The sequence below is a fragment of the Rhynchophorus ferrugineus genome, unplaced genomic scaffold (genome assembly GCF_030347505.1).
Source record: "Rhynchophorus ferrugineus isolate W39M unplaced genomic scaffold, kcgeb_rfMv2 rfM5, whole genome shotgun sequence".
Lineage (NCBI taxonomy): Eukaryota > Metazoa > Arthropoda > Insecta > Coleoptera > Curculionidae > Rhynchophorus > Rhynchophorus ferrugineus.
Window position 1 is genome coordinate 23,890,585 of NW_027472584.1, and position 25,671 is coordinate 23,916,255.

Genomic DNA, 25,671 nt, shown 5'->3' on the forward strand with positions numbered 1-25,671 from the left:
CGTGTTGATAAAATATTACTTTTTTCCGGACACTGTTCCACGAAAATCAACCATCGAGGATTGGTATGCTAAATTTAGACGTGGTGAAATGAGCACCGAAGACGGTGAACGCAGTGGATGGCCGAAAGAAGTTGTTATGATTTTGAATGACCGTAAATTAAAATCGAATGAAGTAGCAGACACTCTAAAGATATGAACTAAACGTGTACATCATATCATTCACGAATATTTGACACTTTGACTTTGACATTTTGAATTTTGAAACAACGACGAGTTGATGATTCGGAGAAGTGTTTGAAGATGATCAAGCGTAATAAATCCGAGTTTTTGCATCGACATGTGACAATGGATAAAACATGGCTCCATCATCTCACTCCGAAGTCCAATCGACAGTCATCCGAGTGGACTGAACACGTTGAACCCGCCCCAAAGCGTAGGAAAACGCAACAGTTGGCTGGCAAGGTTATGGCGTCTGTATTTTGGGATGCGCATGGAATAATTTTCATTGACTACCTTGAAAAAGGAAGGACCATCAACAGCGACTACTACACATAGCGTTATTGGAGAGTTTGAATGACGTAATCGCCGAAAAACGGCCGCATTTGAAGAAAACGAAAGTCAGTGAAAACGATGGCAAAAATCCATGAATTGGGTTTCGAATTGCTTCCTCATCCATCGTATTCTCCAGATCTAGCCCCCAGCGACTATTCCCTGTTCTCAGATCTCAAAAGAATGCTCGCTGGGAAGTAATTTTCGTCGCAATGAAGAGGTGATCGCCGAAACTGAGGCCTATTTTGAAGCAAAGGACAGATCGTACTACAAAAATCGTATCGAAAAGTTGGAGGGGTCGTTATAATCAGTATATCACCCAAGGGAATTATGTTGAATAAAAGAAAACTAATTTTGCCAAAAGAAATGTGTTTTACTATGGTAGGCCGGGGAATTTTCAGTTGATCTGTTAAGATAAGGTCGATAGGTCCTCCTAGATATATACGAGTACTCAGGTTTAAGTTAATGTAAAAAGAAATTGTAGGTTAATCGTCAGCGTTTAGTGACAATGTAATATATGAATTAAAAAAATACGTCAATGCGTCGTTTTGTTCATTGAATAAATTACTGTCTTTCATTCAACTCTTGTTATAAGATTTGTTGTAGACATGTGAGCGACTCATACAGAATTTATAAAGCAAAACACTTTCTTCCGTAGATTTCAAAAATAAACTATGGACCTCACCCTATAAAAGGCTAAAATTTCTTTCAGCACATAAGGTTTCCTTTTGACACGTACCAATTGCACATTTAGGTTTCAATTCAACAAGTTGAAAAGGTTGAAGCCCCAATATCGCCTTCATAGACGCTATTATTACACGAAACTGATATACACAGTGTAACGAAAATATATTTACATTTCCTTCTCTCCCTTAACCCACCGGTTATATATATGTTTTTTATTATTGAATTCTTTGTGTGTTATTAGTTTAGTTATTTTTTTAATTTATTTATGATTAAAACTGGTCCTCTAGAGCAACCATTAATTTAACAATTATTATTACAATTTACACACTCTCTTCCAGCCACAATTAATTGATCATTTATCATTTTTTATGTTTGATCATCTTCAAACACTGCTCCGAATCATCAACTCGTCGTTGTTTTTGGCCAAAAGTGAGCTCGCGCGGCACCCTCTTTGCACAAAGCTTTCTCATACCCAAATATTCGTGAATGATATGATGTACGCGTTCAGTTGATATCTTTAGAGTGTCTGTTACTTCATTCAGTTTCAATTTAGAGTCACTCAAAATCATTTTGTGAATGTTTTAAATGTTTTCGTCGATAACAACATCTTTTGAGCGTCCACTGCGTTCACCGTCTTCGGTGCTCATTTCACCACGTTTAAACTTAGCATACCAATCCTTGATGGTTGATTTTCCTTGGTCAGTGTCCAGAAACTCAGCAATAAGCCAAGTTTTTGCTTCAACTGTATTTTTTCCCTTCAAAAAGCAATATTTTATCAACACACGAAATTCCTTTTTATCCATGTTCTTTTCACAATAACAAAAATTGCTTCATTCAAAATGCTATAATTCACAAACTAATAATCCGATAGCTGTCAAATTTATACACGCATCTTTTGAGGGTTAGGGCTAACTAAAAAAATATAGATTTAATTATAGTTTTCAATAACAGCCATTTATAAATCTTACCACAACTTCAATTTCAGGCCGGATATCTTCATGAAACTTTCAGTAGTTACGTACAATTTTATGGTGAATCTAATTATGTACATGATGTTTAAATATTCTAAGTAGTTTTAGTGAGAATTATTAGTTTTTATCAGAATATGTCGCATCCAAATTGATATTCAAGTTAAAGTATATAATGTTAATGTAGATAGTAGCATAATAATAAATATCATTATATTTATATAAAAATTCATTTTAAATCTCACACAAGTATACGGTTTTTATATATTCTTAACAGTTTGACAGTTATATTTGGAACTAACTGTTTTCTTGATAATATTGTTTTATGGAAAACAATGAAACTTGCAAAAATAATTTCTGTTTAAGTCTATATATATCAATCAAAATTACACGATTTTTTACAGAATTTCATGCTAAATTTACTGATGTATTTGCTGTTCTCATATCAGTATTAGTTGCAGTGGAAATTATCTATTTGTGAAAAAATTCCTATTCCTGATGGGATTTCAATACAATCAGAAACATACTGATGAAAATGTCAACATCTATACAGAATTTAATGCTAAATCATGTGGTTGATTAATTATTAGGAAATTAAAAGTACATCGGAAATTATAGCAAGTTATATCGAACATTGTCGATTTTATAGTGAAACATAGTTCGTAATCTTAATCATTGATATACGATGTATGTGTCAATTGACACAATTATATAAATATAACAATAACATTTTGATATACTCATAAAAACGAAAAAAAAAGAACGTAAAAAATTATTTGAATTTAAAAACATTTTGATATGTGACTCGAAGAAATATGGAGATATATTTATCATAAGTATCGATAACTTATCGATACATATGCTGAATATCGAGTCAAGCCGTGAAATGGTATAGAAATTTTAATATTATTTAAAACAGGTTGTTAGGCATTATTATTTTATAAATCACACATGTGTGGTCTTTTCTGAATATCTGATATAAAATCGATAGTATGTAGACGCGAATACTAATACAATAGATTGTCTGGAATACAACATATCGAAAAGAAATTGAAGAAAAACACTTTTTTACATGTACACTAGCATTGAAAAGCTTGGTAACAATTGGTAAACAACGAAATCATAATTTATTGCATTTATATCTAAATGAAACCTTAAACCATATTGTTATAAACTGATGCTTACTTAAAGTTTATTCATTCATTTTATTAACTTATTTAGGTATTCAAAGCTCAGTAACTTCCATTTACTTTATTCATTATTCATTAATTTCATATTACTCAGTTCGATAGGAGTGAGATCTGGCGATTCTGATGACCATTTCATTATTTGCCAAAATTCATCGTTCCATTTTTGATGTAGGAACCTCTGACATAATCTTGATGAACGTGTAGTGTCGTTATATTGTTGAAAAGAAAAACTTCGGTCAGTTACATTCACTCCAGAAGCTATTTTCCTGAAGGGTTTCAGATACTCTTCTTTATTCAGTTTTCCATCAATTTTAATCATATGACCAGGCTTATTGTTATATAAAACAAGTCTTTTAGATCTAGGAATGTGAAAGTTAAACTACAAAAGTCATTTGTTGTAGGTTTGGGACGTCCAGATCTCTTCCAGTAATTCGTTTTAGCATATAAGTATAGTACATGAGACTTCGAACTTTTCTGCAATTTGGCATATAGAACATTCTTTCTGGTAAAAGTACAGAGAACACCAATGCTCAAGAGAAATGTGTTTCCCATTTGTCTTTCGATGCACTTATGAGCTATGGTAACTACTGCAGGAGAGTCACAAGATACACTCAAATCTAAACTAATGAGTTTTGGAATTGAAAATCAATATGTAAAAGATTATTGTTATAAGCACGACTATAAAATAATAATCTCCAATATGAACAAGTTTATTTAAAAATGTATTGCAGTATTTTTTATTGTCAACAAAAATAGGGCGTTCTCAAACTTTTGAACGGTAGTGTACATTTTACTTAATTTATTACTAGAAAACACAGCTCGAAATACTTGAATATTAACCAATAAACCAGATTGCTCCAGACTTAAGTCCAAGTTATAACTCTTGAAACTCCGTCAAGACATAATTATTGATATTTTATTAGCAGTTCATCAAACTTCCGGACTAATTAAGAGAAATTAGCGAAGGAAAAATCGCTCGGCCCTTTTAAGAAACAACAACTTTATTTATTCGATTGGCTTTCAGAATATTGAAAATTATTTTAATTATTTCACAGGTTAACGGGATAGATGTGAGTGGTTACCCACATGAGGATGCTGTTAGAGCATTCCTGACAGCAAAAGATCCCATTGTTGTCGAGGTTAAACGAAGAATATCAGGTTCGCCCGTTCAGACAAGAGATATTTCCAAATATGTCTCCACCGCATGTCAAACCGAATTATCTGGCATTCAATGGATCGATGAAGCTGCTATTGATTGTTTAACCCACGATATAGATTTAGAGGTAAGTCAGATTGAAATACTTAATAAATTACTCTAGCGATAGTCCCTGGTTCGAATCCGGAATAGAAACATTTCCAAAGTTTTTGATTTTAGCTATTCAAGAATCTTACTACAACTTCAATTCCAGACTACATATCTTTATTAAACTCTCTGTGTTCATGTAGAATTTTATGACGAATCCAATGATGCATATATTGTTTAAATATTCTAATTAGTTATCGTGAGAAATATTGGTTTTTCTCAAAACATGTCTCGTCAGAATTGAAATTCTTTTTGAGAAATAGGATGTTATTTTAATATAGATAGTTTTATAATAATCAAAATCTCTGTACTTTTGTCAAATTTTCTTTCAAATCATCCTAAGTAAAAGGTTTTTATATATTCTTAATAGTTGGACAATTATAGAGAGAATTATCTGTTTTCTTAATAAAATTATTTGATAGAATACAATCAAGCTTCCAAATATAATTTATCTTTGAGTCGATAAATACCAATCAAACTTACAGAGCTTTTATAGAATTTTATGATGAATTCAGTGATGTATTTGATGTTTTCATATGGGTAATAGTTTCAATGAAAATTATTTATTTATCAAAAACTGTCCTGTTTGAAATTGAATGAATATTTTTAAAAATCTGATGGCATTTCAATACAGCGAGAGACATACTGATGAAAATGTCAAAATATATACAGAATTTAATGCTAAATCAGATGGTGTATTAATTATTAGCAAACTAAAAGTATATCAGAAGTTACAGCAGGTTATATCGAACATTGTCGTTTTTATAAAGAAACATATTTTCCATTATTTAAGTTATATTTCAAAGACATGATACCTGAGTGCAGAACAGATGATATATTTGTTATTTTCGGTGTAAAATACACTATATATCGAAATTTAAGCCAAATCGGGAACCAAAAATTTTTTTGCTTTTTTTCCATATATATACTCAGGAAAAATCGTGATTTTCGGTCATTTTCAGATATCTTGCTACAATTTCAGTTTGACTGCACTGATATTAATAAAATTACAACTATTTATGTAAAATTTGATGCTGAATCTAATGACGTGTGATATATTTTGATATCTTCGATAGTTCCAGAGTTATAGTTAAAAATATGTTTTTTGTCAAAAATTTACTTTCACACTATTTAAGTAATATCTTAAAATTGCGATACTTTGTGCCAAAATAAATGATTCTATAGTTTCTTGCACTGTGAAAAATATCTTATAACATAGTTTTAACTCAATGGGTTCGAAAAAAAATTTACAAGGTTTTTGATTCTAGCCCCTCAAATATCTTACTACAACTTCAATTTACGATCTCATATCGTAGTGAATACTTCAGTATTTATGTAAAATTTCATTGGTAATCTAATGATGCACATATAGTTTAAATATTCTAAATATTTATCGTGAGAAATATTGGTTTTTCTCAAATCATGTCGCGTCAGAAATGAAATTATTTTTAAGAAATAGGATGTTATTTTAATATAGATAGTTTTATAATAATAAAAATCTCTGTACTTTTGTAAAATTTTCTTTCAAATCATCCGAAGTACATGGTTTTTATATATTCTTAATAGTTGGACAATTATAGAGATAATTATCTGTTTTCTTAATAAAATTATTTGATAGAATACAATCAAACTTCCAAATAGAATTTATCTTTGAGTCGATAAATACCAATCAAACTTACAGAGCTTTTATAGAATCTTATGATGAATTCAGTGATGTATTTGATGTTTTCATATGGGTAATAGTTTCAATGAAAATTATCTATTTATCAAAAACTGTCCTGTTTGAAATTGAATGAATATTTTTAAAAATCTGGTGGCATTTCAATACAGCTAGAGACATACTGATGAAAATGTCAAAATATATACAGAATTTAATGCTAAATCAGACGGTATATTAATTATTAGCAAACTAAAAGTATATCAGAAGTTATAGCAGGTTATATCGAACATTGTCATTTTTATAAAGAAACATATTTTCCATTATTTAAGTTATATCTCAAAGACATGATACCTGAGTGCAGAACAGATGATATATTTGTTTTTTTCGGTGTAGAATACACTATATATCGAAATTTAAGCGAAATTGGGAACCAAAAATATTTTTGCTTTTTTTCCATATATATACTCAGGAAAAATCGTGATTTTTGGTCATTTTCAGATTTATTGCTGCAATTTCAGTTTGACTGCACTGATATTAATAAAATTACAACTATTTATGTAAAATTTGATGCTGAATCTAATAACGTGTGATATATTTTGATATCTTCGATAGTTCCAGAGTTATAATTAAAAATATGTTTTTCGTCAAAAATTTACTTTCACACTATTTAAGTAATATCTTAAAATTGCGATGCTTTGTGCCAAAATAAATGATTCTATAGTTTTTTGCACTGTGAAAAATATCTTATAACTTAGTTTTAACTCAATCGGTTCGAAAAAAAAAATTACAAGGTTTTTGGTTCTAGCCCCTCAAATATCTTACTACAACTTCAATTTACGATCACATATCGTACTGAATCCTTCAGTATTTATGTAAAATTTCATTGGTAATCTAATGATGCACATATAGTTTAAATATTCTAAATAGTTATCGTGAGAAATATTGGTTTTTCTCAAAACATGTCTCGTCAGAATTGAAATTCTTTTTGAGAAATAGGATGTTATTTTAATATAGATAGTTTTATAATAATCAAAATCTCTGTACTTTTGTCAAATTTTCTTTCAAATCATCCTAAGTAAATGGTTTTTATATATTCTTAATAGTTGGACAATTATAGAGATAATTATCTGTTTTCTTAATAAAATTATTTGATAGAATACAATCAAACTTCCAAATAGAATTTATCTTTGAGTCGATAAATACCAATCAAACTTACAGAGCTTTTATAGAATTTCATGATGAATTCAGTGATGTATTTGATGTTTTCATATGGGCAATAGTTTCAATGAAAATTATTTATTTATCAAAAACTGTCCTGTTTGAAATTGAATGAATATTTTTAAAAATCTGGTGGCATTTCAATACAGCGAGAGACATACTGATGAAAATGTCAAAATATATACAGAATTTAATGCTAAATCAGATGGTGTATTAATTATTAGCAAACTAAAAGCATATCAGAAGTTATAGCAGGTTATATCGAACATTGTCGTTTTTATAAAGAAACATATTTTCCATTATTTAAGTTATATTTCAAAGACATGATACCTGAGTGCAGAACAGATGATATATTTGTTATTTTCGGTGTAAAATACACTATATATCGAAATTTAAGCCAAATTGGGAACTAAAAATATTTTTGCTTTTTTTCCATATATATACTCAGGAAAAATCGCGATTTTTGGTCATTTTCAGATTTATTGTTGCAATTTCAGTTTGACTGCACTGATATTAATAAAATTACAACTATTTATGTAAAATTTAATGCTGAATCTAATAACGTGTGATATATTTTGATATCTTCGATAGTTCCAGAGTTATAATTAAAAATATGTTTTTCATCAAAAATTTACTTTCACACTATTTAAGTAATATCTTAAAATTGCGATGCTTTGTGCCAAAATAAATGATTCTATAGTTTTTTGCACTGTGAAAAATATCTTATAACTTAGTTTTAACTCAATCGGTTCGAAAAAAAAAATTACAAGGTTTTTGATTCTAGCCCCTCAAATATCTTACTACAACTTCAATTTACGATCACATATCGTACTGAATCCTTCAGTATTTATGTAAAATTTCATTGGTAATCTAATGATGCACATATAGTTTAAATATTCTAAATAGTTATCGTGAGAAATATTGGTTTTTCACAAAACATGTCGCGTCAGAATTGAAATTCTTTTTAAGAAATAGGATGTTATTTTAATATAGATAGTTTTATAATAATAAAAATCTCTGTACTTTTGTAAAATTTTCTTTTAAATCATCCTAAGTAAATGGTTTTTATATATTCTTAATAGTTGGACAATTATAGAGAGAATTATCGGTTTTCTTAATAAAATTATTTGATAGAATACAATCAAGCTTCCAAGTATAATTTATCTTTGAGTCGATAAATACCAATGAAACTTACAGAGCTTTTATAGAATTTTATGATGAATTCAGTTATGTATTTGATGTTTTCGTATGGGTAATAGTTTCAATGAAAATTATCTATTTATCAAAAACTGTCCTGTTTGAAATTGAATGAATATTTTAAAAAATCTGGTGGCATTTCAATACAGCTAGAGACATACTGATGAAAATGTCAAAATATATACAGAATTTAATGCTAAATCAGACGGTATATTAATTATTAGCAAACTAAAAGTATATCAGAAGTTATAGCAGGTTATATCGAACATTGTCATTTTTATAAAGAAACATATTTTCCATTATTTAACTTATATTTCAAAGACATGATACCTGAGTGCAGAACAGATGATATATTTATTTTTTTCGGTATAAAATACAGTATATATCGAAATTTAAGCCAAATCCGGAACCAAAAATATTTTTGCTTTTTTTCCATATATATACTCAGGAAAAATCGTGATTTTTGGTCATTTTCAGATTTATTGCTGTAATTTCAGTTTGACTGCACTGATATTAATAAAATTATAACTACTTATGTAAAATTTGATGCTGAATCTAATGACGTGTGATATATTTTGATATCTTCGATAGTTCCAGAGTTATAGTTAAAAATATGTTTTTTGTCAAAAATTTACTTTCACACTATTTAAGCAATATCTTAAAATTGCGATGCTTTGTGCCAAAATAAATGATTCTATAGTTTTTTGCACTGTGAAAAATATCTTATAACATAGTTTTAACTCAATCGGTTCGAAAAAAAAATTTACAAGGCTTTTGATTCTAGCCACTCAAATATGTTACTACAACTTCAATTTACGATCACATATCGTAGTGAATCCTTCAGTATTTATATAAAATTTCATTAGTAATCTAATGATGCACATACATTTTAAATATTCTAAATAGTTATCGTGAGAAATATTGGTTTTTCTCAAAACATGCCGCATCAGAATTGAGATTATTTTTAAGAGATAGGATGTTATTTTAATATAGACAGTTTTATAATAATAAAAATCTCTGTACTTTTGTAAAATTTTCTTTCAAATCATGAGAAGTATATGGTTTTTATATATTCTTAATATATATAAAATTATAAAGAGCATTATCTGTTAATCTTGATCATATCTTAATAAAATTATTTTATAGAATACAATTGAACTTGCAAAAATAATTTGTGTTTAATTAGATATATATCAATGAAAATTAGAGACTTTATAAAATTTGATGTTGAATTCAGTGATATGTTGGTTGTATGCATATTGGTAATAGTTCGAATCCTGTGTGACCGGATGTTCATGACACTGTGGGTTTAAATCAAAAACCGTGGTACGGAGCCCACTGATAAACTCTAAATGGTAAAAAGGAAACTAAAACGAGAATAATCACAAATAGTAGCAAACTGAAATAAATATGTATAAGTTTTATGCGAAATAGACAATGCTCTATCTGTTTTAATGATAAATATTATATAAAACCAATATTACTTTCGTTGTTATATATATTTAACTAGTTCGTATTCGTACGTATACTCATAATACGGTTAGTATTGAATAATGTATCATTCCTTGAACTTTGAAACTCAACTTTAACATTGGAATTTACATATATAAACAACTATAAACGAACGTATCAGTCATAAGCTGAACATGTTAAACATTTATAATTTTTTTAGAGGTTTTTTTTCTGTAAATTCAAGGCTTATGTAAAATGTTATCCACCTATAACCATTTTTTTTGTAAATTCTGCGCTGAGAAATAATGATTTCCTTATGACATCGTTCGAAATAATTCATATTCAGAGAGAGCAGTGTTTGGTGAATATAGCCAGAGAGATAAAACTTTTCGTTGTATGTTTTTGTTACATAGGAATAGTGGTTTTATTGTAAGATATTCCGTCACTTTTTTGTTTTTTTATAATATGTATTTTTCTTTCAATGCTGCCTTGTATTGACGAATTCCTTTTCTGCAATTCGAAATATTGAAAACATTAATTTATAATAATTTCTTCACATTAAAAAGCATTTATTGTAAAATATTGGTTCAATATATAGCAATTAAAATATACTCTATCGTTTTATGCCACTTTTTCCATCTTATTAGGAATATGACTATGTGTTTTCGAAAGAACAATGTTGGTTTGTCAGGGTTCCAATCATCGATCTATTTTGGAACTTCTTATTTCAGTGTTTCGAAACCATGTGCACTCTGTGAAAGTTCTTTGCGCTGGATTCTCATCTTGCAAGGAACTTCATCATTGAGACCAACCCCACCACTTTTATGTCGAAGTTAACAGTTTACATTGACACTTCTCACGCTTTTTGACCAATAGCTGATTTAAATACATGCAAACATCTATTATATTAACTTCAATAAACTGAAACTTTTTAATAATTTTATGGTGCACATATCCCGCAAAAATTAATTCCCGCCTCTTATAGAGACTTGGTATTTTTTTTAAATATAAAATGCGACACAAAAGCACCATCATCCAAAATCTAGACAAATCATGAAAGCTGAGTCATCATACCGAAAAGAAAAAAACATATACTGCATCAATATTACATTAGTCATTAAACATGAACCCAGTCCTCCCACATTGAACATAAAAGACCTCATACCGTCTCGATGACCTTGCATTATTAGAACTTGTGTTACACCATTTCGCACCACCGTCAATTAATATTAATAAATAGATCAATCAATTTCGACGATGACCTGAATATTCTCCAGATCTCTGTATTATTGAGATTGATACAACGCAGACATCCGAAGAGCTTTTAAAAGAAAAAAAAACTCGAAACACAAACAGAGAGCATCAGTTTTAATGAAACATAATTAGTCTACTGTTTGTGTGTGTGTGTGTGTTTAAATTCGTAACTGAAAAACTGCAAAGAAAATTAGCCGGTTCTACATATTTTCCAGCTAAATATGAAATTCTCAATTTAGATGTTATTTTTTGATACATCTTCTTCATTGTACGTCCGAATTAAATTTAGATTACTATCAGTTAATGAAATTTCTAGCCCAGAGATGTAGCTCACTTTTTTTGCCAGTAAATATTTTCCTCTTTTTTATGTGTCGTTAAATATATCTTTCAAATAATTTTGCTGCGCTTTCATTTATGTATCGATAAAATTTAAATTCAACTAAATAATAATTTAAAATATATTTTAAAGTCTTCTTTTATCAACTAGGGGTGTATATGGAATGGACCTACGGTTTAACGTGGGCTCCGAACCACGGGCCTCGGCATTAAGCCTACCGACGGGCGAGTGACCAACTTAGAAATCATCCCAGAAGACATCCGGTCTTACCCAGCCTGGTTACTGACGTGACTGGGATCATTTTCCTTGTCGGATTTTGCGCTCTTGTCTAGGATAATCACAAACCTAAATTCACGACCATGTCCTAGCAGGATTCGAACCCGCGACTATCACAACAGTGGGTGGACCGTTCTGTCGCCTTTACCATTGCGCCAACCAAGTCGGAAATAATAATAAATGTTGTTCACCAGCGTTGGGAAACAGCACTCGATATGAAAACGACTATAGAATGTTTCATTCGTTACTAGTTTCAGAGGTTATTACTTCATTCGAATGGGATTTTCATATGTATTGTTATATAAGCTTGCCCCCCTTTATTTCGACAATAAAACAAACTAAATACTAAAAGTATGTAAAATTTTGATTGATAAATATTTATACGGGATATTACCTTAGTTGACATACTATTAAGTAATGCTATTTTTCAATTTTGTATTACTTTCAATGTTCATTCAAGCCTTTTGAAACTGTTTTTCTCAATGTTATAAGGCAAAGAGTACAATTTTGATTGATAAGTGGTAGAGTATGTTGTATGTTACTTTAGTCACTATTAGGTAATGGTCTTTTTCAATTTTTTAATACTTTCGATGTTCTTTTTAGCCTTTTAAAAGCTTTAACAAATATTAATTTTAAAAATATTTACGATTAACAATAATAATAAAGCTATTATGGTATTTAAAAAAGATAGAGTATTTAAATAGTTGATATATCAATCTTTTGAAGCTTTATGGTGAAAAAATGGCACAGTATTTTTTTAAAAGTATCGATAGCCGCTACTTTTTCCTATATTTCAGGCTATTTATGGATTTCATATCGAAAGAAACTCAACGAATCGACCTATTCTTTTAGTATCTTCGTAAAAAATGATGCGGTGCTCAGACAGGTCATGACTCATATGTCTGAACAAGTTGTAATCAGAAGGAGCAGGGTCTGGAGAATACGGCGGGTGGGATAGCACTTCCCAAGTATGTTTTCACCGTTTTTGCAATATGTGGCCGAATGTTGTCACGCCGATGAATAACGTTACTCGTATTCCGGCCGTTTTCAAGGTAATACTAGATTGAAACGCAACAATTATAGTCAATAGCGATCCCCATTGATGTTTTCATCGAGTAATGCCTTCCAATCTCGTCTTTCAAATTTTTTTGGCTGTCCAAAATGTTCTTCTTTCGGTGTCAAAATCATCACTTGGAAAATGTTGAAACCAGTATTCACATCTTGAAATCGATGAAGCATGATTTCACACGGCATTTTATGAAATTAAAAATAAAGTAAAACTGTGAATTCCTCAGTACAAATTCAGACACTCGCAACATACTGAAAATATGTTTTGTTCACACTTTAATGAAATGATCTGCATTCTGTCAGTGAATGAAGTTGGTTGCGAACGTACTTAATGCGATTTAATACACAGTAACATCATCTATTGTTAATAATTGAATTACTATTTTCGTGCGACTACTTTTTGACTATAGAACGATATTTTTATTCGATAGTTCCCATCCTTACTGTTGACTACCAATTTACTTGCGGTGCGAATTCTTCTGCTACAGCAAATGCCGTCTATTAAAAAAATAACAACTCGATGTTTTTCTACTTAATTTTTTTTTTAATTAAGACTTTGAGTCGCCTGTCACAGTATATCTCACAGTAATTTAGTTCCTTCATCTTTTACAATTGCGAACTATTACAGTAACTGCTAAAGTTGGCGGCATTTATTAAAATTTTCATAAATTCACATCCTACGCGCTTAAACTTCAAGGCTCGAGAGTAATCTCTTTGGCTTTTTGTCCTTTTTTGGAGCACTTAGTGTGCTATTAAACTATACTTTATTATGTCGTGTATATCGTTATTTATTTTTGGCGTTTCTTGTTATTTTATTCCTAATTATTTAGCAATAAATATTATGTAATGTTCCTGGACTAAAACGTATAGATATTATGACGTCCTTGTCCCACTCCAGAAGGTTCTTTTTATGTTAACTAAAAATAATGTGCTTCCAAACTTTCAAAAATCTTATGAATGACAATTAAGCACTTGCTATTATTTTTTATTACCTTAAATTGTTATGAATTATGCGCGACTCACCAATGTTTAATATTAACGAGTATTTAATAAGTATTCTCTAACAAAGAGCCAATAACTTTAAGTATATGCAGAATGTGGCGATATATTTATACGGTTTGTATCGTAATTCAATCTTACTATAATGTCCTGTTTAGATTATGATCATTTTATAGAACACATCTGTATTTTACAGTATGAAAGTAATAGGGAAACCTTTGAAAATGGCTAAATAATTCAAATTTTTAGTAGGGAAAAAATGAGAATGGTTTTTTGAGATTTATAATGTCTAAATTGGCTCATTATATTTATTTATAGCGCAAAAGAGATAAAAGTCCTTATGTCGATCTATTTTATAAAATTTGGAGGATATAGAAATTATATTGTTTTTATTACTTGTTATTGTTGATTGTTAATTTATATAATTGTATATCTTATGAATGACCATTAAGCACTTGCTAATATTTTTTATTACTTTAAATTATTATGAATTCTGTCCGACTCGCCAATGTTTAATATTAACGAGTATTTAATAAGTATTCTCTAACAAAGAACCAATAACTTTAAGTATATGCAGAATGTGGCTATATATTTATACGGTTTGTATCTTAATTCAATCTTACTATAATGTTCTCTTTAGATTATGATCATTTTATAGAACACATCTGTATTTTACAATATGAAAGTAATAGGGAAACCCTTGAAAATGGCTAAATAATTCAAATTTTTAGTAGGGATAAAATGAGAATCGTTTTTTGAGATTTATAATGTCTAAATTGGCTCATTATATTTATTTATAGCGCAAAAGAGATAAAAGTCCTTATGTCGATCTATTTTATAAAATTTGGAGGATATAGAAATTATATTGTTTTTATTACTTGTTATTGTTGATTGTTAATTTATATAATTGTATATCTTATGAATGACCATTAAGCACTTGCTAATATTTTTTATTACTTTAAATTATTATGAATTCTGTCCGACTCGCCAATGTTTAATATTAACGAGTATTTAATAAGTATTCTCTAACAAAGAACCAATAACTTTAAGTATATGCAGAATGTGGCGATATATTTATACGGTTTGTATCGTAATTCAATCTTACTATAATGTCCTGTTTAGATTATGATCATTTTATAGAACACATCTGTATTTTACAGTATGAAAGTAATAGGGAAACCTTTGAAAATGGCTAAATAATTCAAATTTTTAGTAGGGAAAAAATGAGAATGGTTTTTTGAGATTTATAATGTCTAAATTGGCTCATTATATTTATTTATAGCGCAAAAGAGATAAAAGTCCTTATGTCGATCTATTTTATAAAATTTGGAGGATATAGAAATTATATTGTTTTTATTACTTGTTATTGTTGATTGTTAATTTATATAATTGTATATCTTATGAATGACCATTAAGCACTTGCTAATATTTTTTATTACTTTAAATTATTATGAATTCTGTCCGACTCGCCAATGTTTAATATTAACGAGTATTTAATAAGTATTCTCTAACAAAGAACCAATAACTTTAAGTATATGCAGAATGTGGCTATATATTTATACGGTTTGTATCTTAATTCAATCTTACTATAATGTTCTCTTTAGATTATGATCATTTTATAGAACACATCTGTATTTTACAATATGAAAGTAATAGGGAAACCCTTGAAAATGGCTAAATAATTCAAATTTTTAGTAGGGATAAAATGAGAATCGTTTTTGAGATTTTTAATGTCTAAATTGGCGCATATTATATTTATTTATAGTGCAAAAAAGATAAAAGTCCTTATGTCGATCTATTTTATAGAATCTGGATGTTATAGAAATTATATTGTTTTTGTTACTTGTTGTTATTATTGATTCCTAATTTATATATTAAAATATCAATCATCATCACAATCAATAAAATCAAATCATCAAATAATATACAGATGATGAAGACGTTATAGTAAAAGGTAATATATATATATATATATATATATATATATATATATATATATATATATATTCAAGGGCGTAGAAAACGAACAAAGTATTTATTTTGACATATCTCTATTTTTTTAGAAAATATTAAACAGTTAACAATGTATATAATTCTTCAAAACATTTTATAAAAGAATGTATCTCAAATATTTGATGTAATAAGAAATGATTGATGATTCTACACTAAATTCTCTATATAAGGTGAACATTTCATAAATGTATCTACATTTAACAAGAAGTTATAGACATTATAAAAAAATCAAAACATAAAATTCACTTTTAATTAATTTTTTTAATATATGGAACTCAAGAAATTACCTTATTTACCTCCCTTTATAAGAAAATATGAAGTTACAACGTAATACATCTGGTTAATAAATAAATACAACACATCTCTATGAGGCGTCTATATTGAATTGGACTTTTTCCACGTGCTTACAATTACAATTAGCTTATACATAATTCATAACTAAAACACATTTTTATTATGTGCGTACTTAAAAGAAATTACCATAAAAAAGAATATATTTTACACAATATGCTCTTTTAACGTTTACAGTAGGACAAGTTCTTTTTTTTTTAATTTTGAATCAGTTCTAATAATTAACACTCTCTTGTGATTAGGATGGAAATTAAAAAATCAATTCTTAACTAGAGCGTGAATTTGTAACATCGTGTAGGGTAAAAATACCAGAGCTATTTTTATTTCAATTAGTGGAGATATATTTTCTCTCGCTACACCTCATCAACACATGCTGTAATGGTTGGTGATTTTTATTGATGCTACTACTGCTGTATTTCTACCATGTGAGTATACGTCCCATATTAGTCACTAAAGAACATTATTTATCTTTTTTAATCCTATATATTTATTATACTATTTCTCTGTTACCTTATTTTGATTTAATTTAATTTCTAATATTGTTTAATTAAATAAAATATAAGGTGACAACATCACCAAGCGACTACCAAGTGTACAGGGTTCGTCCTGAAAGTATTAGCCGATTTTAAAAATCGTATCGACAATTTTGACATTTTTACTTAATTACACTGTGTGACACAATTAGTAAAATAAAATTACGTGTTTTAAATTCCTTATTCCATTGTTAATAACACTCCCTTGATATGGTTGTCTAACACGTCACGTTTCTTAGTAATAGTGTGAATACTATCTACGCTTCTATACTATACTCCTTGAACTACAGGGAGGTTTCATGAAATATTACTGTTTTCTCTGTTTGTGGGACAATAGAGACACCGAAAACCATTGTGAATTTAAAAATTGATAAAAAATAATTGACTTTATTTGTGGTAAAGCAAAAGTTAATTATGAACCTCTTATTCCACAAGAAAATGTGATTCTTCCATCCTTACATATAGAACTTGATTTATGAAAAATGTTGTCAAGGCCATGGATTAAAATGTTAAAGGATTTTTGTATATTTTCGTATTTGAAAACTATTAAAAAAAGGGAATTTTGTTGACCCACAAATAAGAAAACTCGAATAAAAAACAATGGATTCGGTTAAAATGTCACCGCGAAAGAGTTAGCGGTTTGGTTATCCCTATAGAAAGTAATTCATGGATGTTTAGGCGATCTTAAAGTTGAAAATGTCGAGTTTTAAGTGAACGACATTACAAACATTTAAAACGATGGGGTGCGGAATGTTTTTGAAAATACATTTCTTGCATTCCCATTTCGATTTTTCCCCCATAATCTTAGGACGATGAGTGACGAACAAAGTGAATGCTTTCACTAGGATATAAAACAGATATAAGAGCGTTATCAAGGAAGATGGAATGCTAAAATGTGAGCAGATTACTACTGCTTTGTAATGCATTTAAACATTTCATTTTATAAATAACTATATGTAAACAAAAGTTGTGTTATATTAATAATTAATAATATATTTTCTCGTTATGTTTTATTCAAATATACGACCGAACTATAACAAAAACTGATAATAATAAGAGAAGTCTGTGACGAAATAAAAAAAAATGCGTGAAAACTTTGTTTTTGTTTGGGTTTGTTGATGTGTCCTTCGTAACTTTCGTTTGCAAAAAAACATAGACATCCGAAATATGAGTTAAGGAAAAAAAAACATTCGGCGCCTTTTGCAAGGAAAACTTTCCGGTTCTAATAATCGTTTTATTAAATCTGGTCACGGGTTGATGCCCCAACTCAAATATTAATTAAAATTAGGAAAATAATCGTTTAATATTTTAAGTCAGTTCTTAACGTGTTTAAGTTCTACTGAAGAGGTAAATGTGCTTTAATTTTAGGTAGCAGCTTGAATGTAAAGGGCTTTAAATAAGGAACAAAGTAAGATTAATTCTATAATATTTTCCTACGTGTCCTCTATTTTAATTTAACGCGCTCTCTGTATTAATGAATATTTTTCGGGCTAATTACTAGAAGTACAGTTATAAATTTTCTTCTACTTCGAATTAATTTTCCGTTTATTCCTGGTAAACTCATGGATTTGTTTTTAAAACTGATGTATGGTCCCTGCAGTAAAACAGTCAATGCAAGTCATTAAAATGTACAATGCAACGTTGCCGCGTCAATTTTTTGTTTTGGTTTATTTTTACTCTGACATAATAAGATACTAATATATATAAAGCAATGAAGAAAAAATAACGTTATCAAATGCAATTTATTTTAACATTGTAATACATCTAATGGATATATTTCCGAAGGACTTAAACCACAGTTAATTAAACAGCCACAATAGTTTGTCGGTTAGAGTTGTTTTATTATATTTACATTGAAGTCTTTTTCCATACCACCTATGAGTCAAATATTAATTAAAATTAGGAAAATAATCGTTTTATATTTTTGGTCAGTTCTTAACGCGTTTAAGTTCTACTGAAGAGGTAAATGTGCTTTAATTTTAGGTAGCAGCTTGAATGTAAAGGGCTTTAAATAAGGAACAAAGTAAGATTTCCTACGTGTCCTCTATTTTAATTATTAATAAATATTTTTCGGGCTAATTACTAGAAGTACAGTTACAAATTTTCTTCTACTTCGAATTAATTTTCCGTTTATTCCTGGTAAACGCACGGATTTGTTGTTAAAACTGATGTATGATCCCTGCAGTAAAATAGTCAATGCAAGTCATTAAAATGTACAATGCAACGTTGCCGCGTCAATTTTTTGTTTTGGTTTATTTTGACTCTGACGTAATAAAATACTAATATATATATATATATATATATATATATATATATATATATATATATAAAGCAATGAAGAAAAAATAACGTTATCAAATACAATTTATTTTAACATTGTAATACATCTAATGGATATATTTCCGAAGGACTTAAACCACAGTTAATTAAACAGCCACAATAGTTTGTCGGTTAGAGTTGTTTTATTATATTTACATTGAAGTCTTTTTCCATACCACCTATGAGTCAAATATTAATTAAAATTAGGAAAATAATCGTTTTATATTTTTAGTCAGTTCTTAACGTGTTTAAGTTCTACTGAAGAGGTAAATGTGCTTTAATTTTAGGTAGCAGCTTGAATGTAAAGGGCTTTAAATAAGGAACAAAGTAAGATTTCCTACGTGTCCTCTATTTTAATTATTAATAAATATTTTTCGGGCTAATTACTAGAAGTACAGTTATAAATTTTCTTCTACTTCGAATTAATTTTCCGTTTATTCCTGGTAAACGCACGGATTTGTTGTTAAAACTGATGTATGATCCCTGCAGTAAAATAGTCAATGCAAGTCATTAAAATGTACAATGCAACGTTGCCGCGTCAATTTTTTGTTTTGGTTTATTTTGACTCTGACGTAATAAAATACTAATATATATATATATATATATATATATATATATATATATATATATATATATATATATATATAAAGCAATGAAGAAAAAATAACGTTATCAAATACAATTTATTTTAACATTGTAATACATCTAATGGATATATTTCCGAAGGACTTAAACCACAGTTAATTAAACAGCCACAAAAGTTTGTCGGTTAGAGTTGTTTTATTATATTTACATTGAAGTCTTTTTCCATACCACCTATGAGTCAAATATTAATTAAAATTAGGAAAATAATCGTTTTATATTTTTAGTCAGTTCTTAACGTGTTTAAGTTCTACTGAAGAGGTAAATGTGCTTTAATTTTAGGTAGCAGCTTGAATGTAAAGGGCTTTAAATAAGGAACAAAGTAAGATTTCCTACGTGTCTTCTATTTTAATTATTAATAAATATTTTTCGGGCTAATTACTAGAAGTACAGTTACAAATTTTCTTCTACTTCGAATTAATTTTCCGTTTATTCCTGGTAAACTCACGGATTTGTTTTTAAAACTGAATTATAGTTTCTTCAGTAAAACAGCCAATGGACGTCATGAAAATTAATAATTCAGCGATGCCACGTCAACTTTATGTTTTGTTTCTTTACTCTGACTTAACAATATACTCTTGTATACAAAACAATGAAACAAAATAACGTTATCACATACGCATAGGATGGGGCAAAAGTCCCGCTACTATTTTGATTTGACACTAAGGTGGGGCAAAAGTTCCGCTATCATTTTGATTGCGCGCCATCTTGGTTATGTGACGTTTAGCTCAGTTTAGCTTTAACCATTGTGTTGTGCAGACGTCCAAATTTTATTATGGATAAATATAAGCCATAAGAACGAGCAGAAATAGTTTCATTATTTATTGAAAATAACCGTTTCATTATAGCTACTCAGCGGAAATTGCGTCAAATGTAGCGGGACTTTTGCTCCACCCTATGTTATATATGTTTCCTAAGAGTGTATGAACTCAAGGACTTCATTGTGTCTCTTTTTAACTAGAGTAATGCTAATTAGTATAGTGAGAAGGAAAAATCCACACAGATTAAAACGAATTTTCGTTTTTACAAACCGAATTTGGAAACATAAGACCGTATTGATGATGTGCATTGACTGTTGTGAAAGAATGAGGTGAACAAGTGGTAATCAGAAGATGGAATTTCCCAAGCTGCAACAGTATACCCTTCACAACTTTTACAATGGATCATAGAAGAAAAAGACCATTGCTGGTCCTTTTTGCCATAATGCGTCTTATTCAATTTGTTAAATTGACGTCTGTAGACGTCTATCTCACATCACAATAAATACCACTGATCAAAATACATGCAACACTTAATATATGACTTTATATTACACCGTCTATCATAGACCGTTGAAAATTAATTCACAGTCCTACAATTTTAAATCAACAACAAACAAAAATAAACAATAGATATTGGTGTGAATTTTATTGGAATTAAAAGTGTTATATATATCAAGACATATCATCAATACATAGCAAGCAGCATCGGCAGAAAGTTTTATTGAAAGTTTCGCCACATTTCTACCATGCATTATATGGTAGTTTATCTTGATATGTCATATCTTATTTTTATTTCTACTTTTATGTTATGTAAGAGATAGGACAGAAATGTATTGATAAAAATATAACGTTGGGATTATATAGATACGAAAAGGAATAAAAGTTTCATTTTATCTGCGATTAGTAGTATCTTTGTAAACACATATATGTGAATGTTTATCATTTACTATAAATGTAGAAACAAATATAACCGTTATTAGTTACGTATATTCATTCATCCAATAACAGTTGAACTAAATCCGAAATAGAAATATTACGTGAAATTTTTATAACTTTAATATATTTGGTAATGTTACAGAGGCAAATGTAGTTTAATTTTAGGTAAGGACTGGAATATAAAGCCCCCTTAAATCAGGAAGAAACTGAAATTAAATTTAACGTATGTTTTAATTTATCGTAATTTTAATAATGATTAATGTTAACACGTCAGAATATTATTATAAATTAGTTGTTGTAAAATAAAAATAAATATTTGGTGTAGAGAAGTGTTTAATAAAAACACTAAAATTGAAAATTGAAAAACATTAAATTAACATTGAAAAATGACATAGATTTTATCTTATATCTGCACCATTATCATCGAACTGTTATGACCAGTGAGTTTTGGTTGTACTGTTGATAGTGTAAATGGGTGATTTCATATGATCTTTTCTACAATATTGTTTTAAAAAAATATACATGTCCGTAATATTGTTTCATAACTTGAAATTTTCATTATATTTAAAATATTATATACAAAACGTTAGACCTGATAACAAAAATCCATTATTTTCTCAATAGATCGGTGTAAAAGCCCCACCAAATGCTTTGTCTTTTATCTGCACCATCATCATGATAATTGTAATGACCAATAAGTTTTAGTTGTATTGTTGTTTTTTATTTACTGATTGATTGATGGTTGTCTCTATTCTGTTACAAATAATACACAATTTTAAATGATTTATGTAATTAATTCAAAATATTTTTTCCCGGTATTCATTGAATGATAATTGTTTCAATCTAAGCACGTTTTTGTAGAAACAAATCAATTATGTGTATTTATTTTTAAAGGATTGTTTATAACTAAACCTGTATATTACTTGTACTACTCATCAAATGAATTTTGGTTCCACTATCACTTATCTGTCAATCATCATCATTTAAATAATACTGTGCGATTTGTTTCCAACACATTATTTCTAGGTATTTAATTTTAAAGAATCTTCTTATGAAAAATAGTCATACATCACGAATAATTATCCTTGTTTTAAGTAAAGTGACGTCTTTATTATCATTGTTGATAACCAAACTGATGATTGAGACATGATGTCATAACTTTCTAAAATGTTTCATTCAAATTAAACAATTAACTACACTATATACTAACAAATAGCTATTAATATTATAAACAAAACTAATTACAGCAAGAAAGAGGTAGATTTTTGTTGATATATTATACATATTTATATTTTCATTCAGGTCTAGATGGATACACATATATTTGTATATTACATGAAGTTGTATCAGAAATAAAATCAGCCTGGAATAGAATTTCAAATGAAATGTTCACAATTTCCAGCGCAATATGACTCAATAAATGTAATCAAGATCAATGTAATAAACAAGATCTAGCAAAGTACGTAACACGTGGACTGAAAAGTTCCGGGCGTAACAAAGAAATCGTGTTTTTTTTAAATTAAAAATTGGCTTTATTATCAACGTAATATCCATCAAGAGCCACACAGTCATTCCAAGGCCGCTCAACATTTCATTGCCACTTTTGTAGAACCATTTATCTATTGCCTCAAAATAGGCCTGTCACCAGTTGTCTATTTAGATGACGATCTTTTTGACTCCGGAGTGAAGTTGTGGATCCATGTTTCATCCATTATCACATACGACGCAAAAATTCCTGTTTGTTACGTTTAAACCTGGCTACACACTGCTCAGAATCATCAACACGTTTTGATTTTTGGTCAAGAGTGTATTAATGCGGAATCCACTTTGAAAAGAGCTTTCTGATAGTCAATTCTTATCCAATATAAAACCAACACGTTCTTTTGATATCTTTACGATGTTAGCTAACTCACGCAACTTCACTTCTCGATCATCCAAAACGACTTTCACGATTTTCTTGATGTTTTCTGGCGTTACCACCTCATTCGACCACGTTTGATGTCAGTAAACCAACGTATTATTATTGTTTCTGATGGACCAGAGTCCTCATAACAAGTTATTGCTTCACTCGAATGGTATTTTTTCCCATCAAGAAGCAATATATAATTAAAATACGAAATTGTTTTTGATCCATTGTTTTGAAAATAACAAAGGTAGTGTTACTCTTAGCACAATAACTCACAAATTTATGAATAGAATATCATGAAATTTTAACCGTTTTCCTTTGAAGATTAGTACCAACTGAAAAAGTGATCAATGCAATAAAACCAGCATGGACTTTTTAGTCCATATGTTATATTTCTAACAGGTCAATTGAAAAGTTCCCGGCCTGATACGTAGATGGCGCTACTAGAATTAAATCCATATGTTTTTTAGTTAGCCCTAACCTTCAAAAGATGCATGTATAAATTTGACAGCTGTCGGATCATTAGTTTGTGAATTGAGTGAAGAAACTTTTGTTGTTGTTAAAAAAAGTAATAAAAAGAAATATCGCGTGTTGATAAAATATTACTTTTTGAAGCGAAAAAATACAGTTGAAGCAAAAACTTGGCTTTATGGCGAGTTTCCGGACACTGCCACAAGAAAATCAACCATCAAGGATTAGTATGCTAAGTTTAGACGTGGTGAAATGAGCACCGAAGACGGTGAACGCAGTGGAAACCCAAAAGAGGTTGTTACCGACGAAAACATTAAAAACTCCACAAAATGATTTTGAATGACCGTAACTTGAAATTGAATGAAATAGCAGACACTGTAAAGATATCAACTGAACGTGTACATTATCATTCACGAATATTTGGGTATGAGAAAGTTCTATGCAAAGTGGGTGCCGCGCGAACTTGCTTTTGACCAAAAACAACGACGAGTTAATGATTCGGAGCAGTGTTTGAAGATGCCTAAGCGTAATAAACCCGAGCTTTTGCGTCGATATGTGACAATGGATAAAAGATGGCTCCATCATTTCACTCCGAAGTCCAATCGACAGTCATCCGAGTGGACTGCATACGATGAACCCGCTCCAAAGCGTGAGAAAACGCAACAGTCAGCTGGCAAGGTTATGGCGTCTGTATTTTAGGGTTACGCATAGAATAATTTTCATTGATTACCTTGAAAAAGGAAGAACCATCAACAGCGACTATTACATAGCGTTATTGGACCGTTTGAAGAATGAAATCGCCGAAAAACGGTCGCATTTGAAGAAAAAGAAGGTGCTGCTTCACCAAGACAATGAAATAGATGGCAAAAATCCATGAATTTGGATTCGAATTGCTTCTTCATCCCCCGTACTCTCCAGATCTGGCCCCCATATTTCCTGTTCTTAGATCTCAAAAGAATGCTCGCTGGGAAGAAATGTTTGTCGAATGAAGAGTTGATCGCCGAAACTGAGGCCTATTTTGAAGCAAAGGACAAATCGTACTACAAAAATGATATCAAAAAGTTAGAGGGTCGCTATAATCAGTGTATCACCCTTGAAGGAAATTATGCCGAATAAAAAAAACCTAATTTTACCAAAAAAATGTGTTTTGACCTGTTATATTACATGAAGTTGTATCAAAAAGAAAATCTATCAATAAGTTTAATATTTAAACAAGATCTTTTATTAATATGGATATATAAATTTTGTCTCTCCCAAAGTACGTAAGTCTATTTCTCCATTATTACATTCCGTTTACCGGTATCGTATAAATCAAAAGAGAACATGCTCCTTGCTGCGGGTCATCATAAACAATTGTTCAATATATCTGACAAATGTTTTAATATCTGCGACATTATTCAGACCAATTATGACAGTAAGGATCCTTCAAGCAAGTCGAATAAATCACCGGGGTCTTTGTAATGGTATCGATAAATCAAAGTTTAAGCCATCGAAGGAATCGATTTAATGCAGCATCCAAAGAGTTGTCATTTATCTTAAACTGTCTCTTGTTCCGCCGAAACCGCTGACAATAAATTTTTA

The 25,671-nt window shown here is 29.4% G+C and overlaps 2 protein-coding genes across 4 annotated transcripts in view; one reads left to right on the forward strand and one right to left on the reverse strand.

Annotated features, from left to right (window-relative positions):
• LOC143197822 (metabotropic glycine receptor) overlaps positions 1 to 25,671 on the reverse strand; it is a 578,984-nt gene that overhangs the window by 534,816 nt on the left and 18,497 nt on the right. The gene's annotated exons all lie outside the window — the stretch shown is intronic.
• The window catches only part of Slip1 (SLo interacting protein 1), a 166,226-nt gene that overhangs the window by 122,201 nt on the left and 18,354 nt on the right, over positions 1 to 25,671 (forward strand). For both annotated transcript variants that reach the window (XM_076406601.1, XM_076406600.1), the window contains exon 2: positions 4,450 to 4,677. In XM_076406601.1, coding sequence (XP_076262716.1) covers positions 4,450 to 4,677 — 228 coding nt within the window. The remainder of the gene's footprint in view (positions 1 to 4,449; positions 4,678 to 25,671) is intronic.